Source organism: Lolium rigidum, chromosome 5, assembly GCF_022539505.1.
Source record: "Lolium rigidum isolate FL_2022 chromosome 5, APGP_CSIRO_Lrig_0.1, whole genome shotgun sequence".
Lineage (NCBI taxonomy): Eukaryota > Viridiplantae > Streptophyta > Magnoliopsida > Poales > Poaceae > Lolium > Lolium rigidum.
The window spans coordinates 119,025,861-119,047,278 of NC_061512.1; the positions used below are offsets into that span (position 1 = coordinate 119,025,861).

Here is a 21,418-nt window from a genome sequence, read left to right on the forward strand (position 1 = left end):
AACATCCACTTCAAGTTCTTAGGGTTTTTGATAATTCCAAATTGTGATGATCAAAGTATTGTCTTCCTAGGGTATTACTAGTGAAATATGGTTCCCACCTCCAAGATCAAGTACTGACTTGAACAACTTGAATATAACACTTCTCTTGGACTCCATTGGATAGACATAGCTAATACTAGTATCAATGACTTCACTTACCAGAGAATGGCTTGAATAATAACCTAGGGCTTTACCCAAGGGATGATGATATAATTGTTGGAGATATGCCCAAGAGGCAATAATAAAAGTGGTTATTATATATCTTTATGTTTATGATAAATGTTTATATACCATGCTATAATTGTATTAACCGAAACATTGATACATGTGTGATATGTAAACAAACAATGAGTCCCTAGTAAGCCTCTTAACTAGCTTGTTGATTAATAGATGATTAGTTTCATAATCATGAACATTGGATGTTATTAATAACAAGGTTATATCATTATATGAATGATGTAATGGACACACCCAATTAAGCGTAGCATAAGATCACGTCATTAAGTTATTTGCTATAAGCTTTCGATACATAGTTACCTAGTCCTTATGACCATGAGATCATGTAAATCACTTATACCGGAAAGGTACTTTGATTACATCAAACGCCACTCGCGTAAATGGGTGGTTATAAAGGTGGGATTAAGTATCCGGAAAGTATGAGTTGAGGCATATGGATCAACAGTGGGATTTGTCCATCCCGATGACGGATAGATATACTCTGGGCCCTCTCGGTGGAATGTCGTCTAATGTCTTGCAAGCATATGAATAAGTTCATAAGAGACCACATACCACGGTATGAGTAAAGAGTACTTGTCAGAGACGAGGTTGAACAAGGTATAGAGTGATACCGATGATCAAACCTCGGACAAGTAAAATATCGCGTGACAAAGGGAATTGGTATCGTATGTGAATGGTTCATTCGATCACTAAGTCATCGTTGAATATGTGGGAGCCATTATGGATCTCCGGATCCCGCTATTGGTTATTGGTCGGAGAGAGTACTCAACCATGTCCGCATAGTTCACGAACCGTAGGGTGACACACTTAAGGTTTGATGTTGAAATGGTAGAACTTGAATATGGAATGGAGTTCGAAGATTTGTTCGAAGTCCCGGATGAGATCCCGGACATCACGAGGAGTTCCGGAATGGTCCGGAGAATAAGATTCATATATAGGAAGTTATTTTATAAGTTTGAAAATGATCCAGGTGCATTTATGGAAGGTTCTAGAAGGTTCTAGAATATTCCGGAAGAAAGTCACTTTGGAAGGCGGAGTCCTCGAAGGGACTCCACCACCATGGCCGGCCAACCCTAGGGGGTGGAGTCCCGAGTGGACTCCACCTAAGGTGGCCGGCCACCCCCTCCCAAGGGAAGGTGGGAATCCCACCTCTAGTGGGAGTCCTAGCTTGGGTAGGTTTCATGTCATATGGAAGGTTTTGGTTTGGGGCCTTATTCGAAGACTTGTAGACCAACTTTTGGGTGTTCAACCTATATAATGAGGGCCAAGGGGAGGGGGCCGGCCACCCCAACACCACAAGGTGGCCGCACCCCTTAAGTGGCCGGCGCCCCCCTCTCCCCAAACCCTAGCCGCCCCACTCCTCCTTCTCTCCCGCACGCTTAGCGAAGCTCCGCCGGAGTTCTCCACCACCACCGCCACCACGCCGTCGTGCTGCCGGATTCAAGAGGAGCTACTACTTCCGCTGCCCGCCGGAACGGGGAGGTGGACGTCGACTTCATCAACACCGAACGTGTGACCGAGTACGGAGGTGCTGCCCGTTCGTGGCGCCGTGATCAAGATCTTCTACGCGCTTTTGCAAGCGGCAAGTGAACGTCTACCGCAGCAACAAGAGCCTCATCTTGTAGGCTTTGGAAATCTTCAAGGGTGAGTCTCGATCATCCCCTCGTTGCTACCGTCTTCTAGATTGCATCTTGGCTTGGATTGCGTGTTCGCGGTAGGAAATTTTTGTTTTCTATGCAACGAATCCCTACAGTGGTATCAGAGCCGTGTCTATGCATAGATGGTTGCACGAGTAGAACACAATGGTTTTGTGGGCGTTGATGCTCTTGTTATCTTTAGTTTGAGTACTTTGCATCTTTGTGGCATAGTGGGATGAAGCGGCTCGGACTAACTTTACATGACCGCGTTCATGAGACTTGTTCCTCGTTCGACATGCAACTTGTATTGCATAAGAGGCTTTGCGGGTGTCTCGTCTCTCCTACTATAGTGAAGATTCAATTTACTCTTCTATTGACAACATTAGTATCAACGTTGTGGTTCATGTTCGTAGGTAGATTAGATCTCTCTCGAAAACCCTAAACCACGTAAAATATGCAAACCAAATTAGAGACGTCTAACTTGTTTTTGCAGGGTTTGGTGATGTGATATGGCCATAATGTGATGATGAATATGTATGAGATGATCATTATTGTATTGTGGCAACCGGCAGGAGCCTTATGGTTGTCTTGATATTTCATGTTGAGTAGTATTTCAAAGTAGTTGTAATAGTTGCTACATGGAGGACAATCATGAAGACGGCGCCATTGACCTTGACGCTACGCCGACGATGATGGAGATCATGCCCGAAGATGATGGAGATCATGTTCGTGCTTTGGAGATGAAGATCAAAGGCGCAAAGACAAAAGGGCCATATCATATCACATATGAACTGCATGTGATGTTAATCCTTTTATGCATCTTATTTTGCTTAGATCGCGACGGTAGCATTATAAGATGATCCCTCACTAAAATCTCAAGATAATAAAGTGTTCATCCTTAGTAGCACCGTTGCCAAGACTTGTCATTTCGAAGCATCTCGTGATGATCTGGTGTGATAGAATCAACAAGTGCATACAACGGGTGCAAGCCAGTTTTGCACATGCGGATACTAAGGTGGCCTTGACGAGCCTAGCATGTACAGACATGGTCTCGGAACACGTGATACCGAAAGGTAGAGCATGAATCATATGATTGATATGATGAACACTTTGAGTGTTCGCCATTGAAATTACACCTTGTCTCGTGATGATCGGATTTAGGTGTGGTGGATTTGGTTCGTGTGATCACTAAGACAATGCGAGGGATATTGTTTTGAGTGGGAGTTCACCTAGATTTTTTAATTATATTGAATTAAAATTTGAACTCAATTTGTCATAAACTTAGTCTAAACTATTGCAAATATATGTTGTAGATATGGCGTCCCCAATCAATTTTAACCAGTTCCTAGAGAAAGAAAAGCTTAAGAGCAATGGTAGCAACTTCACCGACTGGTTCCGTCATGTGAGGATTTTCCTCAATGGTGGAAGCTTGCAATATGTGCTTGATGCACCGCTAGGTGACCCTCCTGCAGAAACTGAAACCGATGAAGTAAAGAATGTTTACGAGACTCGGAAAACTCTGTACTCTCAAGTTCAGTGTGCCATCTTGTGCAGTCTGGAAGCCGATCTTCAAAAACGTTTTGAGCACCACGATCCTCATGAGTTGGTCAATGAGCTGAAAGCTATCTTTGAAGCTCATGCGGCCGTGGAATGCTATGAAGCATCAAAACACTTCTTCAGCTGCATTATGGAAGAAGGCAGCTCCGTTAGTGAGCACATGCTCGCCATGACCGGGCATGCGAAGAAACTCAGTGATCTGGGAATAGTGATTCCTAACAGACTGGGGATTAATCGTGTCCTTCAATCACTCGCCACCTAGTTACAAGAACTTTGTGATGAACTACAATATGCAGAACATGAACAAAGAGTTACCTGAACTCTTCGCCATGCTGAAATCTGCTGAGATTGAGATCAAGAAAGAGCACCAAGTGTTGATGGTCAACAAGACCACCAGTTTCAAGAAACAGGGCAAGTCTAAGGGAAAATTCAAGAAGGGTGGCAAGAAAGCTGCCACACCTCCTATGAAACCTAAGACCGGCCCTAAGCCCGATGCTGAGTGCTATTACCGCAAGGAGAAGGGACACTCGGAAGCGTAATTGCTCCAAGTATTTGGCGGATCCGAAGAGCAGCCTTGTCAAGAAGAAGAAAGAAGGTATATCCGATATACATGTTATATATGTTTATCTTACTCGGTTCTCGTACTAGTACCCGGGTATTTGATACTCGGTTCGGTTGCTCATATTTGTAACTCGAAACGAGGAACTAAAGAATAAACGAATACTACTAAAGGATGAAGTGACGATGCGCGTTGGAAATGGATCCAAAGTCGATGTGATCGTCTGTCGGCACACTTCCTCTACATCTACCTTCGGGATTAGTTTTAAGCCTCAATAATTGTTATTTTGTACCCGCGTTGAGCATGAACATTATATCCGGATCTTGTTTAATGCAAGACGGTTATTCATTCAAGTCCGAGAATAATGGTTGTTCTATTTTTATGAATAATATCTTTTATGGTCGAGCACCTGAAAAGAATGGCTTATTTCGTTAGATCTCGATAGTAGTGATACACATATACATAACATTGATGCTAAGCGAATTAAATTGAATGATAATTCTACTTATATGTGGCAATCGTCGTCTTGGTCATATTGGAGTGAAACGCATGAAGAAACTCCATACCGATGGATTACTTGAATCACTTGACTTTGAGTCACTTGATAGATGCGAAGCATGTCTAATGGGAAAAATGACTAAGACTCCATTCTCTGGTATTATGGAGCGAGCTATTGACTTATTGGAAATCATACATACCGATGTGTGCGGACCAATGAGTGTAGCATCGCGCGGTGGTTATCGTTATGTTCTAACCTTCACAGATGATCTGAGTAGATATGGGTATATCTATTTCATGAAACATAAATCCGAAACTTTCGAGAAGTTTAAGGAATTCCAAAGTGAAGTAGAAAATCAACGTAACAAGAAGATTAAATTTCTACGATCTGATCGCGGAGGTGAATATATGAGTTATGAGTTTGGCATGCATTTAAAGAAATGCGGAATACTTTCACAATTGACACCGCCGGGAACACCTCAACGAAACAAGGGTGTCCGAACGTCGTAATCGAACTCTCTTAGATATGGTTCGTTCTATGATGTCTCTTACTGATTTACCTTTATCATTTTGGAGTTATGCATTAGAGACAGCCGCATTCACTTTAAATAGAGCACCATCAAAATCCGTTGAAACGACACCGTATGAATTATGGTTTAATAAGAAACCTAAGCTGTCGTTCCTAAAAGTTTGGGGTTGCGAAGCCTATGTAAAAAAGTTACAACCGGACAAGCTAGAACCCAAAGCGGAGAAATGCGTCTTCATAGGATATCCTAAGGAAACAATAGGGTACACTTTCTATCACAGATCCGAAGGCAAAATCTTTGTTGCTAAGAACGGAACCTTTCTTGAGAAAGAATTTCTCTCTAAAGAAGTGACTGGAAGAAAAGTAGAACTCGATGAGATTGATGAATCTTTACTCGTTGATCAGAGTAGCGCAGTACCGGAAACTGTTCCTGTGCCGCCTACACCGGTAACAGAGGAAGCTAATGATAATGATCATGAAACTTCGAACGAGGAAACTACTGAACCTCGCAGATCGACAAGGGAACGTACCACTCCTGATTGGTATGATCCTTGTCTAAAGTCATGATTGTGGACAACAATGATGAAGACCCTGCGACGTATGAAGAAGCGATGATGAGCCCAGATTCCAACAAATGGCAAGAAGCCATGAAATCCGAAATGGGATCCATGTATGATAACAAAGTATGGACTTTGGTAGACTTACCCGATAGCCGCAAGGCTGTCGAGAATAAATGGATCTTCAAGAGAAAAACAGATGCTGATGGTAATATTACTCGTCTATAAAGCTCGACTTGTCGCAAAGGGTTTCCGACAAATTCCAGGTGTTGACTACGATGAGACTTTCTCACCGTAGCGAAGCTAAAATCTGTGAGGATTTTGTTAGCAATAGCTGCATTTTTCGATTATGAGATTTGGCAGATGGATGTCAAAACGGCGTTCCTTAATGGAGACATTGAGGAAGAGTTGTATATGGTACAACCCAAAGGTTTTGTCGATCCTAAAAATGCTGACAAAGTATGCAAACTTCAGCGTTCAATTTATGAAATGAAGCAAGCATCGAGAAGTTGGAACCGACGCTTTGATAAGGTGATCAAAGACTTCGGGTTTATACAGTGTCATGGAGAGGCATGTATTTACAAGAAAGTGAGTGGGAGCTCTGTAGCATTCCTGATATTATATGTAGATGACATATTACTGATTGGGAATGATATAGAACTATTAAGCAGTGTAAAAGGTTATTTGAATAATAGTTTTTCAATGAAAGACCTTGGTGAAGCATCGTATATATTAGGCATCAAGATTTATAGAGATAGATCAAGACGCCTAATAGCGCTATCACGAGAGTACATACCTGGACAAGATTCTAAAGAAGTTTAGAATGGACGAAAGTAAGAAAGGATTCTTACCTATGTTACTGTGCAAGGTCTTGAGTAAGACTCAAGGTCCGGCTACGGCAGAAGAAAGAGAAAGGATGAGTCAGATCCCCTATGCTTCGGCAGTAGGCTCTATCATGTATGCCATGCTATGTACAAGACCAGATATAGCACATGCTGTTAGTTTGACTAGCAGATATCAAAGTGATCCAGGAATGGAACACTGGACAGCGGTCAAGAATATCCTGAAGTACTTGAAAAGAACTAAGGATATGTTTCTTTGTTATGGAGGTGACCAAGAGCTCGTTGTAACAAATTACACCGATGCAAGTTGGAACACTGATCCTGATGACTCTAAGTCACAGTCTGGGTACATGTTTATATTGAATGGTGCTGCAAGTAGCTGGGCAAGCTCGAAGCAGTGCACGGTGGCGAAGTCTTCAACAGAATCGGAGTACATAGCGGCTTCAGAAGCTTCATCAGAAGCGGTATGGATGAAGAGGTTCATTGTAGAGCTCGGTGTGGTTCCTAGTGCATTGGACCCACTAGTCATCTAATGTGATAACATGGGTGCCATCGCCAATGCACAAGAACCGAGGTCACACAAGAGGCTGAAGCATATCAAGCTGCGTTATCATTCGATTCGCGAGTACATCGAAGATGGAGAAGTAAAGATTTGCAAAGTACACACTGATCTGAATGTAGTAGATCCGTTGACTAAAGCTCTCCCTAGGGCAAAGCATGACCAACACCGAATGCCATGGGTGTTAGGTACCTTACAATGTAATCTAGATTATTGACTCTAGTGCAAGTGGGAGATCGTTGGAGATATGCCCAAGAGGCAATAATAAAAGTGGTTATTATATATCTTTATGTTTATGATAAATGTTTATATACCATGCTATAATTGTATTAACCGAAACATTGATACATGTGTGATATGTAAACAAACAATGAGTCCCTAGTAAGCCTCTTAACTAGCTTGTTGATTAATAGATGATTAGTTTCATAATCATGAACATTGGATGTTATTAATAACAAGGTTATATCATTATATGAATGATGTAATGGACACACCCAATTAAGCGTAGCATAAGATCACGTCATTAAGTTATTTGCTATAAGCTTTCGATACATAGTTACCTAGTCCTTATGACCATGAGATCATGTAAATCACTTATACCGGAAAGGTACTTTGATTACATCAAACGCCACTGCGTAAATGGGTGGTTATAAAGGTGGGATTAAGTATCCGGAAAGTATGAGTTGAGGCATATGGATCAACAAGTGGGATTTGTCCATCCCGATGATGGATAGATATACTCGGGCCCTCTCGGTGGAATGTCGTCTAATGTCTTGCAAGCATATGAATAAGTTCATAAGAGACCACATACCACGGTACGAGTAAAGAGTACTTGTCAGGAGACGAGGTTGAACAAGGTATAGAGTGATACCGATGATCAAACCTCGGACAAGTAAAATATCGCGTGACAAAGGGAATTGGTATCGTATGTGAATGGTTAATTCGATCACTAAGTCATCGTTGAATATGTGGGAGCCATTATGGATCTCCAGATCCCGCTATTGGTTATTGGTCGGAGAGAGTACTCAACCATGTCCGCATAGTTCACGAACCGTAGGGTGACACACTTAAGGATTGATGTTGAAATGGTAGAACTTGAATATGGAATGGAGTTCGAAGATTTGTTCGAAGTCCCGGATGAGATCCCGGACATCACGAGGAGTTCCGGAATGGTCCGGAGAATAAGATTCATATATAGGAAGTTATTTTATAAGTTTGAAAATGATCCGGTGCATTTATGGAAGGTTCTAGAAGGTTCTAGAATATTCTGGAAGAAAGTCACTTTGGAAGGCGGAGTCCTGAAGGGACTCCACCACCATGGCTGGCCAACCCTAGGGGGTGGAGTCCCAGGTGGACTCCACCTAAGGTAGCCGGCCACCCCCTCCCAAGGGAAGGTGGGAATCCCACCTCTAGTGGGAGTCCTAGCTTGGGTAGGTTTCATGTCATATGGAAGGTTTTGGTTTGGGGTCTTATTCGAAGACTTGTAGACCAACTCTTTGGTGTTCCACCTATATAATGAGGGCCAAGGGGAGGGGGCCGGCCCCAACACCACAAGGTGGCCGCACCCCTTAAGTGGCCGGCGCCCCCCTCTCCCCAAACCCTAGCCGCCCCACTCCTCCTTCTCTCCCGCACGCTTAGCGAAGCTCCACCGGAGTTCTCTACCACCACCGCCACCACGCCGTCGTGCTGCCGGATTCAAGAGGAGCTACTACTTCCGCTGCCCGCTGGAACGGGGAGGTGGACGTCGACTTCATCAACACCGAACGTGTGACCGAGTACGGAGGTGCTGCCCGTTCGTGGCGCCGTGATCAAGATCTTCTACGCGCTTTTGCAAGCGGCAAGTGAACGTCTACCGCAGCAACAAGAGCCCCATCTTGTAGGCTTTGGAAATCTTCAAGGGTGAGTCTCGATCATCCCCTCGTTGCTACCGTCTTCTAGATTGCATCTTGGCTTGGATTGCGTGTTCGCGGTAGGAAATTTTTTGTTTTCTATGCAACGAATCCCTACAATAATCATCTGGATATGAATAGTTCTCTCCCATCTCTGGGGTTTGATACTGAAGATGGATTTGGCTAGACAATATTGGAAGTCAAGGTTTTATGAAGAACTTGGGTGAATATATTTGACACGGGTTCAAGATTAGAGTTGAAGATATACCATGAGGATAATGGTAAGAAGATTGATTTATAAGATAGGACAAGGAAAAGATAAGTCAGGAATAGTTTCTCAATTCTTTATGATTCATTGCTTTATAGTTGAATTGGTATTCATATGTTGTAGCATGGAATAGCATATTCTGATCCTTTAGAATATCTGATATTTAGTCCTTGTTTAATGTGTTGTTATAATAATTATAATCACATTTGATCTAATTTTTAGTCCAAATCACGTCTACCCCAAAACAAGTTTTTTTTTTTTAGAAAAGGTCACATTGAATTTTATAGCGGTTGACTTGATGAGCTACTTCAATTCCATCAACTCAAGTGAAACCTCGGTCGTGGTGATAAATATTGTTTAAAAGCACGAAAATTCGCCAGATTTTCTATGCATGAATGCAATGCACACATTTGTGTCCTCTCTTTTGTAAGCTCAAATTTTGGAATGTTACACACATAAGATAAAATAATCGTGTGAATTATACCAGCTACACTTTATCTTTTGGGGATCGAGGTACACTCTCCGTCGCGGTCTTCATCTTCAAAGTAAGCTTTTGAGCGTCTTGCGTGTTCTAATATGTTGAAGTGCAGTCCTACTACCACTCCTATTGACTCGATAGAGCGCTTGTGCAACATTGATGGTAATGTTCTCTCAGCTGAGGAGGCTACTCAATATCACAATATTGTTGGTGGCAGCAATATCTCATAGTGGCACGATCAGATGTCATTTGTTGTTAATGAGATGTGTCAATACCATCAAGAGCCTCGCATTACTCATTTGTTGGTTGTCAAGGGCATTATCAGATGTGTGGGCTTCGCTATTAATAGTAGTCTTTACTTTCGATCTTCCTCTTCGACACTGATGTCTAGTTCCCAGATCCTGACTGGCAAACAGTACAGATGATCAGCGATTAATGGAGGGGTATGCTAGAAAAATACTACAAAAGGGCGTCCTCCCCAGAATGGCGCCCGCCGTGCTTCCCTGCACAACAAGTGGCGCAACTAGAAGCTCCCCCCGACTCATTTTCCTACGCGCCACGTGTCGGTTGTGGAGTGCACCGCTAGTTGGTTTCCCTTTTTCCTAGATTCGTTTACGAAAAAAGAAATATCTTTTAAACTGTGAGTTTAAATCGTAATCCATTTTAATAAATGTTTTCGTCATATCGAGATCTTCAACTAGATCCCAGGTTGATATGTTTTGATGAACTCTTTTTTCACTGCCTTTCGTGGTAAGATTGCACTGTCTTATATTCTGCAGTGCACGATAGCAGTTCATGGCCCGTGCACTGCCATCTAGTTCTGTGTTGAACTGCTTTCGATCACAGTATACAGGCTGTGCACCACCTTCTCTTTCACGGTGCATGGAGTCGTGTGCATGTCTGATCTTCTGAGATCCGGTCGACGTTCGTATTCGCTGGTGTGGTTTCATGACAGTCTTTTTCAATCTACGGTTATCATTGGTTGCTGCTCTGACCTTTTGCAAAAGAACTGTTCTTCAGCAAAGTAAAATTAAGTTCTTCACTTCAATCCAATCCACACTTGCACAGTCAATCTAGCATATACCTCAATTAGAACACACATTGACACATACGGCACGAGATACACTGCAAACAGAGCAGCGCCCGAGTCGATCGACAGTCACGGCTCACAAGCTCTCATCTGGACCTTGCGCCGCCGGCGTGGTGATACCCTGCACCGGCCGGCCTCCATGCTGAGACGGCGTAGAGCGGCTTCTTGTGCCAGCAGAAGAAGAAGCAATGGCCCTCGGCGTCGTGTCTCACCTCGTACGACCCGCCCCGCCCGCAGCTCTGCAGCAGCTTCCTTGCCTCCATCATGCCGCTGTAGCTCAGCCCCACCCGCTCCATTCCGGCCGCCTCCATCCTGCCGGCCCACTGCCGCGCTCGCTCGTGCCGCTCCTTCCGCTCTCCGCCCTCGTACGCCACGATGCTCCTGATCTCCTCGCCGAGCACCGCCCGCTCCACTCGTGCCCGCTCCTCCGCGGCGCTGCCCCGGTGCGCCGCCGCCGCCGCACACTCCAGGCAGTCAAACAGCGACCCGTAGTAGTTGAGCGCCTCGTCGAACCTCTCGTGGAACAACGCGCCGTTGTGGTTCGCCTCTTGCTCCGTCACCACCATGATCTTGGGACACAGCGCCTTCACCGCGGACAGGAACGATCCCAGCTTCGGCCTTCCCTGCCCCGCCGGGGAGAACATGGGTGACTGGGGCGAGAGCCCGGACGCGTCCGGGCTCAGCTGCAACCGCGTGTTTAAATCCCTCTCCAGGAGCTCCCCGAAGCTGCTCGGGCTGGAGCGCGCGATGATCTGGAGCGGGGTAAGGCCGCCCGCGCCGCAGTACCTCCTGCCGCCGCCGGCGTCGTCTGCTGCGAGAAGGCGGTGCAGCTGCAGCGCGACGCTCACGGCGAGCGCCTCGCCTGACCTGACGCGGAGGTTGTGCCGGAGCGCGTCGAAGTCCATGTCCTCGAGCTTAGCCTCCACGGCGTCGAACTGGAACGGGATGTCGAACGCCTCGGCCTCCCTGGCCAGCACCGCGGACATGCCGGCAAGGAACTCCTTGCTCTCGTGGACGGCGGTGATGCGGAGGTGCGGCGTGCCCTCGCTCCGGCCGCGGAACGCGTGGAACAGCGCGATCCACTGCGCGGCGTTGGCGGCCGGGCCGGAGAGGTCGACGATGTGCACGAACCGCTCGCCCTCCATCGCCTCCAGGATGGCGTGGTTGGTGGTCAGGTACGCGAGCTTCAGGAACGGGAGCATGTCGAACATGCTGCGGCGCGCGGCCGGGACGAGGTGCGTGTCGGCGGAGGCCGACGCCGACAGGAGCGCCCGCGACAGGCCCGGCACGAGGTTGAGCAGCTTCCGGGCCAGCGCGTCGGCGAAGACGGCGGCGAGGCGCTGCAGCGTGTGCGGCGCGTCAAGCGACGCGAGCTGCATGATGTGCTCCAGGCAGAGGTTGGCGCGGTCGAAGGCCCCCGCCGCCACCTCGGAGGCGCACTGGTAAAGCAGGCTGATGAGCCGCACGCTGCACTGGTCCGAGCTCAGCTCCTGCACCCACGTCCCGGTGGCAGGATACGGCGTCGGCGAGTACAGCGTGGACGCCGGCGACGACGTCGCCGACGACAGCACGTCCTCCTGAAGCTGCTGCTGGAACATGTTGCTGTGCTCCTCTCCTCCGATCACCAACAACCAGGTGGGTGCTTCCACTCCCTGCAGAGCATATATCGCGCTAAGTAATTAAGGTTATCGAGTGAAGACATTGGCATTGTTCCATCTCGTCGTCCTCTTCGAAAGCACCAAGAATGGCGAGGCCTGGAGTTCATACCTTCCAATGTGGTGACCTTGTCTCTTGCATCCAACCTGTGTCAGCGTCCTTTAATCTATCTCTTGGGCCTTCTCCAAGGCTGGACGCATCTGCGGCGTGCGCGATGCCATCCTTGTCCGCATCTCGGTGGAGTAACTGAGAAGATTGAGATTATTCTCTTGGAACTCATCCCCGGCGTTTGGATCGCAAGGTACAGGACAAGCTTGTGATCAAACCATTCTGTTTCAGGATACGTGCGCGGACACAACGAAACAAACAGGACGACTGTTTTCGATAGCGTCTGTTCGTTTCAGTTTTATTATTGGTCATAAAAAGCGTCATTCCAGATATCCCCTCGATACAGAGGAGAAGGATCTAATAATGCTTCCTTCCTTTAGATTTTGTCTTAATTTGCGGAAAAAACACAAGATTGCAATGTGTCTTTCCCCTTTATCATTTGTTCTTTTATGCCCTGCAATGCTGACTTTTGTTGTCCAGACAGCAATGGACATGGGAGAAGATTACAAGAAGGAATGCTTTTGTTGTTACTGAAATCAACTTTTTGTGGATACTGAATGTTAACTGTGACGACAATTTGATTATGTAGATATTCATATATTTCTCTAAAAAATTGGTTAAACTTATAAGATGCTAACTTTTAACTAAAGATAGACGCCTTATTTTGTTTTAGAAGAGAGTATAAAAATCATACATCTTTTATGCAAGGTAGGATCATCTTTTATGTGTGGTTGCCGTCTTACATGTTCATGAGATGCAAAACGGTGCATTTTATATCATAATCATATTTGCATCATTAGATAGAATTCTACTTTCTTTATCTTGGTAAAGTTTATATCCTTTGATGTTCATTTGATGCAAATATTTGCATCATTAGATAGAATTCCCCGCTAGTGCTAGACTTTGGTTTAAATTAACAGAGAATAGATAGACCTTTTAAATTGGAACTTTGCTGGTTTCTTAGAGATGATCTTGTGGAAGTTGTAAGTAAAGTATGCCAGTATGGTATGGTTCTTTCCCAGGAAGAAATGGTGCTACTAAATGGCAGAATAGATCTAGAAAACTTAGAAAAACTCACACATGAAGGGTGTGATTTTAAAAGGATAGCTGTAATGAGTGTTCTTGTAAAAGCTACTGGAATATGCTCTTTTGTGTTGCAATTGATGTCAGGTTTACTGTGCTCGTTTGTAGCTCTGTCTTGCTAGAACTTAATCTGAAACTCGGCAACTTTCTTTAACTCAGCTTGTAGCTGTAAATTATTTCTTTCTCCTTTTCCTAGAGAGATGGTTCTGTTCTCAAAGAGCTGGGAAAGGGAGAAGGCAGCAGGCAGCAGGGCAATATAGCCATTGGAATATTGGATGCATGTTGGATGGTCTGATTAAGGGGAAATGATTAAGTTATATTACAGTAGCAACTGTACCCGATCGGTCTGAAACAGGATGGTTTGGCAGGCACGGAGGCTTGCAACAGCAATGTGTGAAGCGGACTTGGGGCGGTCGGCTATGGCAAAGTTGCTGCTGACTTCTTATCTATGGTCTATTAATGCATTCAGAAATAAAATTGTTGGGGCATCAATATAGTCTTTTTATTAATCTTTGTGGTTTCGAATGTGCTGTTCAACTGTTACTTTGACATTGCAGATGCACAGTGGTTGTGTTGTTTTTAGCAATGCCTGGTGGAAAATATTGAACATAAAAAATCAAGGAGCACATCCAAGAAGGTATATATGGTATGGCATTAGTTCGTCTTGACGCTTCTACTAATGCATACATTTAGGTGCTCTATAATATTATCGTCGCATTCTACTCTGAGAGGCCAGGACAATATTTATTGTTAGGTATGATATCTAATGCTAGAGGATTACTGCTAAAATTCCGTTATCTAAGAGTATATATGATTGATGTTTGAGCGATTCAGGTTTCACTTTGTCTTTCCTTTTGTGTGGACGTGGATAGGTTCATTGCAATGCATGGTAACATGTTAATCCACCCATGGTTATAGATGTGTCACCTTGCAAAGTAGGAAGATATATCTTTTATTAACAAGATGTCACTCTTATCTGACAAGTCATTTTATTTTGATCTTCTACTTCCCTTGAATTGCTACCGAAAGTAGAGTTATCTACTGAAGAACAAAAACAATATTATTGCAGTAACCACCTATCACTTTTCTTTGTGGGAAACAACCGTGGTAGGTTGCTTGTTTGAATCTCAAATGTCATGGCATTTCATCCTGTTGTTCCTTGTTATTCAAAGCAGAACAGTTACAGATTCATCATAGCATAGATAACGTTCATTAAAAACCACATGCTTATTTGTTACAGTATCATTGAAGTCGGTAATGTTGTGGAGTTATAATTTCAAGATCATTAAGAGGAAAGTGGATTTTTTAGCCATCAAACAATTTTTGTAAGGGATCTAGCATCTTCTATAGGAGCCATACAAATAGGCCTTAGCCAGCATGTCTCCAAGGAAGAACAAAATGTCAGCTCAAAGAGCTAACTGCAAGACTTTTAACATGTTCTGTTCTATTTGTCTCTCGCTGCTTGACAGAGGTGCATACATTTATAACTACAGTATTAATTATGTAGTATCGTCTTGTTTTTGCAATGTTGTAATTTTCTTGTTATAGACGCAACAAAACTCACTGTACATGTACCTGACTTGGAGATGTGATATTGTATATTACCATCATGCCATATCGTCTATCGAACACAACTTTGTACCGTAAAATAATGGTACATGTTTTTTATGCTGAAATGCAGTGTATCTCTTGCACATACTCCTTTAATCATCACTGACATTTCACAGTTTGAAATTCAGTAAAGATCATTCATGTTATTGATGGTTATCTGGTTGTATACAAAGCGCAAAGGCACAACCAGGACAGCAAGTGAATTGCTAAGTTTCCCCCTACGAGCAGCTTGATCATATGTATGTTTGCTGACACATGTGCATGTAACGATGACATATGCACCAGAATAATATTGTTTATAGATGTAAAAATAGACAAATAGTCCTTTCTTATTTTTGCCAACTCCTATGTACGCATACCATGTAAATTTCCTATCAGAGATCTATAGGTTTTTACCAATTCAGTTTTTCAATAACATCGGTCAAATTTAGTTTTGTTGCATGTTTTGCTAGAATGCTAGTGACCCCTGAGAATTTCCTAGCTAGCTATACATGGGTTTTATCCTTTTGCAAGGAGGTCATGTGTCTGTGTGTGTGTTTTTTTTTTTGAGCTTTCTTCTGGATGGCATTGGGTTCTCCATGTTAGGCACACAACACCGCATTAAAACTAGATCCTGTGTGACAATGTTAGGCACACGACACGGCAAAGAGCGCATATCTGTTTAGTTTTCTGTATAACTATTATTTTTTCTATACAGGGCCGTCATTCCGTCAATCCCTTATTGTACCGTCTGTTAAAGATTACACGGCATATTACCAACACTTGTATCGGTTATCGGCATACCGTTTGCATGACAATTCGATTGACAGGTTTTGTAGGTGGTGAGCTTGTTTCGTATGCATGTCTAGCCAGTTAGATAGCAAATTTAGGAGTAGTAATTGAGGTCCTCAAAATCCAACCATCCACAGACTGCATATCGTAACATCACACTGATCTTTATATTTATGGAGTTGCTGCTTGTTATCGTACTGCTTGCTGTAAGTCTGAACTGCACAATTCAGTCATGTGGCTGCACTGGCCTATGCTCTTCTTCAGCCTATGGTAATCTCTGTGCTCCATGATCTGGTATTATTTCCCCCTGTTTTCCCTGAATATTTGTTCATTGTAGCTTAACTAGTATATTTCCACAGCTTAACTTTCCTTTTTTTTCTAAGATATGATTTCTAGTATCATTGTAAGATGAATGTGATCAAAATTTTATTTTACTTATGGATCACTGGATGTATCTAGCAGGTACTACTGGTTTGAACAAAGATGGCGCCTTCCAGTTCCCTGTGTACCACAGGAAGCACCCTTGCCTAAGCTCGTCGATCCATCTAGCCAGCTTACCTGCAGAGGCGAGCCCCATCATTGGAAATCATGAGATCCACGAAGGCAAGTACTTCATGGCCATCGGCCTTGGCACACCGCCTGTGTCTAATCTTGTCACAGTTGACACCGGCTCCACGCTTTCCTGGGTTGTGTGTGAACCATGCCAGATCGTATGCCACCCAACCGCCCCGGAGGCCGGAGCCGCATTCAACTCCAGCAACTCAACAACATACCAGCATGTGGGGTGCTCGAGCAGAGATTGCACCGAAGTGCAGCGCAGCCTTGTGGCTCCATTCGGCTGCATCGAGGAGACCGACACCTGCCTCTACAGCCTGCGATACGGTTCAGGTTCGTCAGGCCAGTATTCGGCAGGCAGGCTGGGGAAAGACAAGCTCACGATCGGGAGCGGCTCCAGTACCGTCGTTGATGGCTTCGTGTTTGGGTGCAGCGAAGATGACAATTTCAACGGCCGTGAGTCGGGCATGATTGGCTTTGGGGATGAGAGCTTCTCCTTCTTCAACCAGGTAGCTCAGCACGCGAATTACACCGCCTTCTCTTATTGCTTTCCAGGTGACCACAGGGCCGAGGGATTCCTGTCCATCGGACCCTACCCCAAGTATAATCTATCTAGGCCCGCCGCCGCCACCCCTGGCCACGGCCGCGCCGGCGTCGGGACGCGCCAGCCAGGAGCCAGCCGCGCCGCCCTTCAGCAAGGCTATGATAACAGCAATGCGAGCCAAGGGGTTTGTGAGTGACAGTGATGGCACGATGACTTGTTTCACGCCTCCTGGTGGTAACTCGGTGGACTGGGGTGACCTTCCAACGGTGGAGATGAAGTTTACGAGGACCACCCTGAAGCTTCCACCAGAGAACGTGTTCTACGGACCGTCGTCGTCAACTGGTGAAGTTTGCTTGGCCTTTAAGCCGGATGCTGCTGGTGTGAGAGGCGTCCAGATCCTAGGGAACAAGGCGACGAGATCATTCAGGGTTGTGTATGATCTCCAGGCCAGGTTATTTGGATTTCAACCTCGTGCGTGTTGATTGGAGAGACTGGTCTAGTTTCCATAAAAGACAGTACTACTATCCTAGTTCTCCACTGTAATAGTATAGTTCTCCACTGTAATAGATTGAAACTATTGATTCATGCCATTGTCCATTATTATACTTCCTTTGTCCCAAATTAATTAGCCCAACTTTATATAGATATGCATGTATCTAGACACTTATACATATGCATCCAGATAAAACTGAGTTAATTAATTTGGAACAAAGGGAATAGTGAACTTGTGTGTGCTTCTCTAATTTGGACTCATGATCTTGACCAGTGGAATGTGTAAAAGGAAACTATGGACGCGGCCAGGAAGCAGAACTTGACAATTCTTTCATGTGTTTATATTATAAACAAGAAATCTAAATATGCTAGCTCAACTAAATGCAACAACAACAATTAAAGCGAATTTTAGCACGATGGCTATCACAATAAAAGTAAAACTCGGATATATAGATAACCGAGGCACGCGGAGACAAAGATGTATTACCGTGTTCCTTCACAGGAAGTGATGCATGTCACGTTGGAGATGCGGGCTACCACGAAGGCTCACCTTCTTTCCAAGCCAATTACACGAAGGAGAAAAGCCCTTCCCTTATGGTTAGCTTTTCCTTCACTCCGGGGATGGCAAGCTCCACAACCACTTCATAAACCTCCACGAAGGAGAAGTCCGAGCCTCTTCACAATCTTCCATGAGGAGGTCACCGGAGCACCAACCGTCAATCCAACTAGGAGGTAACTCCTCCAAGAGTAACAAGCTCACGATTTCTTACTCGAACTAATCGTAATGGAGAGTTCAACACTTATGCAAAGATGAAAAAGCAAGAACACCAAGGGTGCTCAAATCATTCACACTTAAATCCCACCAAAGCAACAAATGCTATGGAGAAACTAGAGAGGAAGAACAATGGAGGAAATCAACAAATAACTCCAATATCTAGATCCCAAGAGTTTCCGTCGCTTAGAGGGGAAATTGATTGGTGGATATTGTAGATCTAGATCACCTCTTTCAAATCCCTCAAAAAGATGCAAGAATCATGAAAGGGAACAGAGAGGAAGAATGCTTTTGAGGTTCAAAAATGGAGTAGAGAGAGCAAATAGAATGGTTAACTTTACCTTCTCAAGGAGGAAGAGGGACTATTTATAGTACTAGGGAGAAAATTAGCCGTTTGGAGAATTCTTGCGACCCAAAGCGGCGGCGCCGATTCTCTCGCCTGACTGGATCGGCGCACAATCTGACAACGCACAAGGCATGCCGAAATAATTCCTGTTTCTTCGGAACAATATTCTGTTAAGCCTTTCGGCACAAACCAAGACACATTCGGCTAGCCAAGAATTTCCAGCGGGGAACCGACACTGCCGGTTTTTGCGCCGAAAACGACAGAACCCCTCAAACTGCAGTTTTCTCAAAAGAACTAAACCTTGACAAAGTTCCCAAACTCTGAATGAGATGAAACCAAATTTTTTTGGAAAGATAACGACGAATAGAAATTTTACATGATTTTAGAGAGGAAGCCACTTAACTCAAGAAACGATAAAGACGTCCAAACTCGAAAACACAATAAAAGATGCATATGGATTCCGTTTTCAATAAACTTAGGCTTGTTGAAAAGTTAGAAACAAGCTCAAAAACCTTACACAGAGAAACACCAAGAAACAACAAGAATATAGGGATGCAAAGTATGCAAAAGATTGAACTCCCTAAGACGATGCGATCAAGTTATCCAACCAAAAGTCTCTCTTGATCTCACGACAACCACCTTGAGACTGGTAAAAAGAAAACCTAGCAAGGCCATACCTTTGTCTTGCACATCCCGCTTAATCTTGATGCAACACTTCAATCTTCATTCAAGTCGGAATGCAACACTTGATCATTGTTTTTTCGTGAAGACTCATGATTGCTCCCCCATACACCACTATGGGAAAGCTACCTTGAACCACATCTTCACAACTCCATTATCACCAAATGGACGACAAGCTTCAAGCATAAGTTCTCGAGATACATAACCCATATAGACAACACAAACACACATATATGATGGGTTAGTTCACAAATCATAATTGGCAAAGCTTACCATACCACAAGATCGGATGATCAAAAGTGGTACAATCTTTATGCTTCATGTGTTGATCAATTTGAATTCAATCTTCACTCTTAGTCTTGGCCAACCTTGTATCTCCTCATGCTCTCTATCATAAGACCTTGAGGCACATAAAGAACTTTTCATTTAATTCCATGCTCTAAATCTTAGTCAATCATAACTCAATTCATAAGACTATCATGACGCCAGCTTAGGGCCTATCTTGAATTATTCTCTTGAAATCAAACACTTAAGATCTTGATCATAATACTCTTCTCTTGAAATCGATGGTCTTGATGCTAATATCCCGAGTATATCTTTATCTTCATGGCATCCACACATGAATCTAATACATGGACTATAAGAAATATCAATAGAGTAATTCTTCATATAAACTCAATAAGAACATTAGTCCATAAAAAAATATCATTAATTATCAAAAACACACTTAGGGGCAAAGTACCCTTACAACAACTAAATAGAAAAGATTTAAAAAGCATGCCATGAGTCTCTCTTTTTTTCTTTCTTTATAGTTTTCTATCTACACAATTTCTCGATGCTTCTATGAAAATTCCTTGATGTAATGTTATTTACAACTCTGTTCTAAATAGCTGAAACATATAGTTTTTTTAAAAAAAAATCTGAAACATATAGTGTAGCCTTGATTATGGAAAAGGTTTAAAAAAATGTAACATGGTTATCAGTTCAACAACACTGCACAAAAAACTGAATCCAGAGCACATCGACAAGATGCATGATCTACAGTGCACTCATAACCACAAATGTCGTAACATAGATTTGAGACATACTCAGCCTCACGGAGATGCCAACTCCTCTATCCATCTGCCGAGGGATGGGTAAGCAGAGCAGCTCCAAGGGTGATCACTTCGTCAGGTTTCAGACTCGCGTTTACCTCCTTCCCGTCAAAATAGTCCCTGACGAGCCTCTGAATCTTGGGGATCATGGTGCTCCCGCCGATGAGAAGGATCTCATCAACCATGTTCCTCTTCTTCTCCAGCTCAGCCTCCACCATGACCCTGTCCAACAAGGCTATGACTTTGAGGAACAAATCGTGGTTCAGCTCCTCAAACTTGGCCCGGGTCAGCGTCTCCATGAAATCGAGGCCGTCCACGAGTGATTCGATGGCGAGCTGCGCGTGGCGTTGAGTGCTCAACACCTTCTTGGCATGCTCGCACGCTGTTCTGAGCTTTCTGTGTGCTTCCTTGTCGTTGCTAATGTCCTTGCCGTGCTTCTGTTTGATCAGTTCGACGAAGTGGTCCACGATCCTCTGATCGAAGTCGTCTCCTCCAAGGAACAGGTCGTGGCGCGCCGAGTAGAACTGGAACACGCCGTCCACCAGCGTCAGGACGCTCGCCTCAGCTGTGCCGCCGCCTACGTGGAGGACGAGGGCGTTGCCCTCTTCGCGGAGCTTCTGGTGGAGGCCGTAAGCGACAGCGGCCGCAATGGGCTCGTCGAGCATCCTCGTGGCACGCACGCCGGCGATCTGGCCGGCATAGCGCGTGGACTCCGTCGGCGCCTGGTTGTAGTGCTGCGGGACGGTGAAGATGGCGTAGCGGACATCGCGGCCGACGTACCCCTCGGCTGCCTCCCTCAGCTTGGCGATAATCATGGCGGTGATCTGCTCGGCGCAGTACTCCTTGGCCGCGCCACAATTGGGCTTCACTTGTATGTGAGGGTTTGAGTTCTTCTCCACGAGCTTGTATGGCACGGTCTTGATCACTCTCTGCACAACCTCTGTGTTGAGAACGGTCTCGGTCACGTAT

At 44.5% G+C, this 21,418-nt stretch overlaps 2 protein-coding genes across 2 annotated transcripts; one reads left to right on the forward strand and one right to left on the reverse strand.

Moving 5' to 3' along the window:
* Nucleotides 1-10,736: 10,736 nt before the first annotated feature.
* On the reverse strand, nt 10,737-16,253 carry LOC124656316 (GRAS family protein TF80-like). The gene is made up of 3 exons (XM_047195084.1): nt 16,164-16,253; nt 12,504-12,638; nt 10,737-12,388 (listed from the first exon to the last, which is right to left on the reverse strand). Exons 1-3 carry the CDS (start codon nt 16,251-16,253, stop codon nt 10,823-10,825), a joined length of 1,791 nt encoding a protein of 596 aa, XP_047051040.1. The 3' UTR covers nt 10,737-10,822.
* A 161-nt stretch (nt 16,254-16,414) lies between these two features.
* LOC124656317 (aspartyl protease family protein At5g10770-like) lies at nt 16,415-17,260 on the forward strand. Its single transcript, XM_047195086.1, has one exon. The coding sequence runs from the start codon at nt 16,415-16,417 to the stop codon at nt 17,258-17,260; it is 846 nt and encodes a 281-aa protein (XP_047051042.1).
* The last annotated feature ends 4,158 nt before the right edge of the window (nt 17,261-21,418 follow it).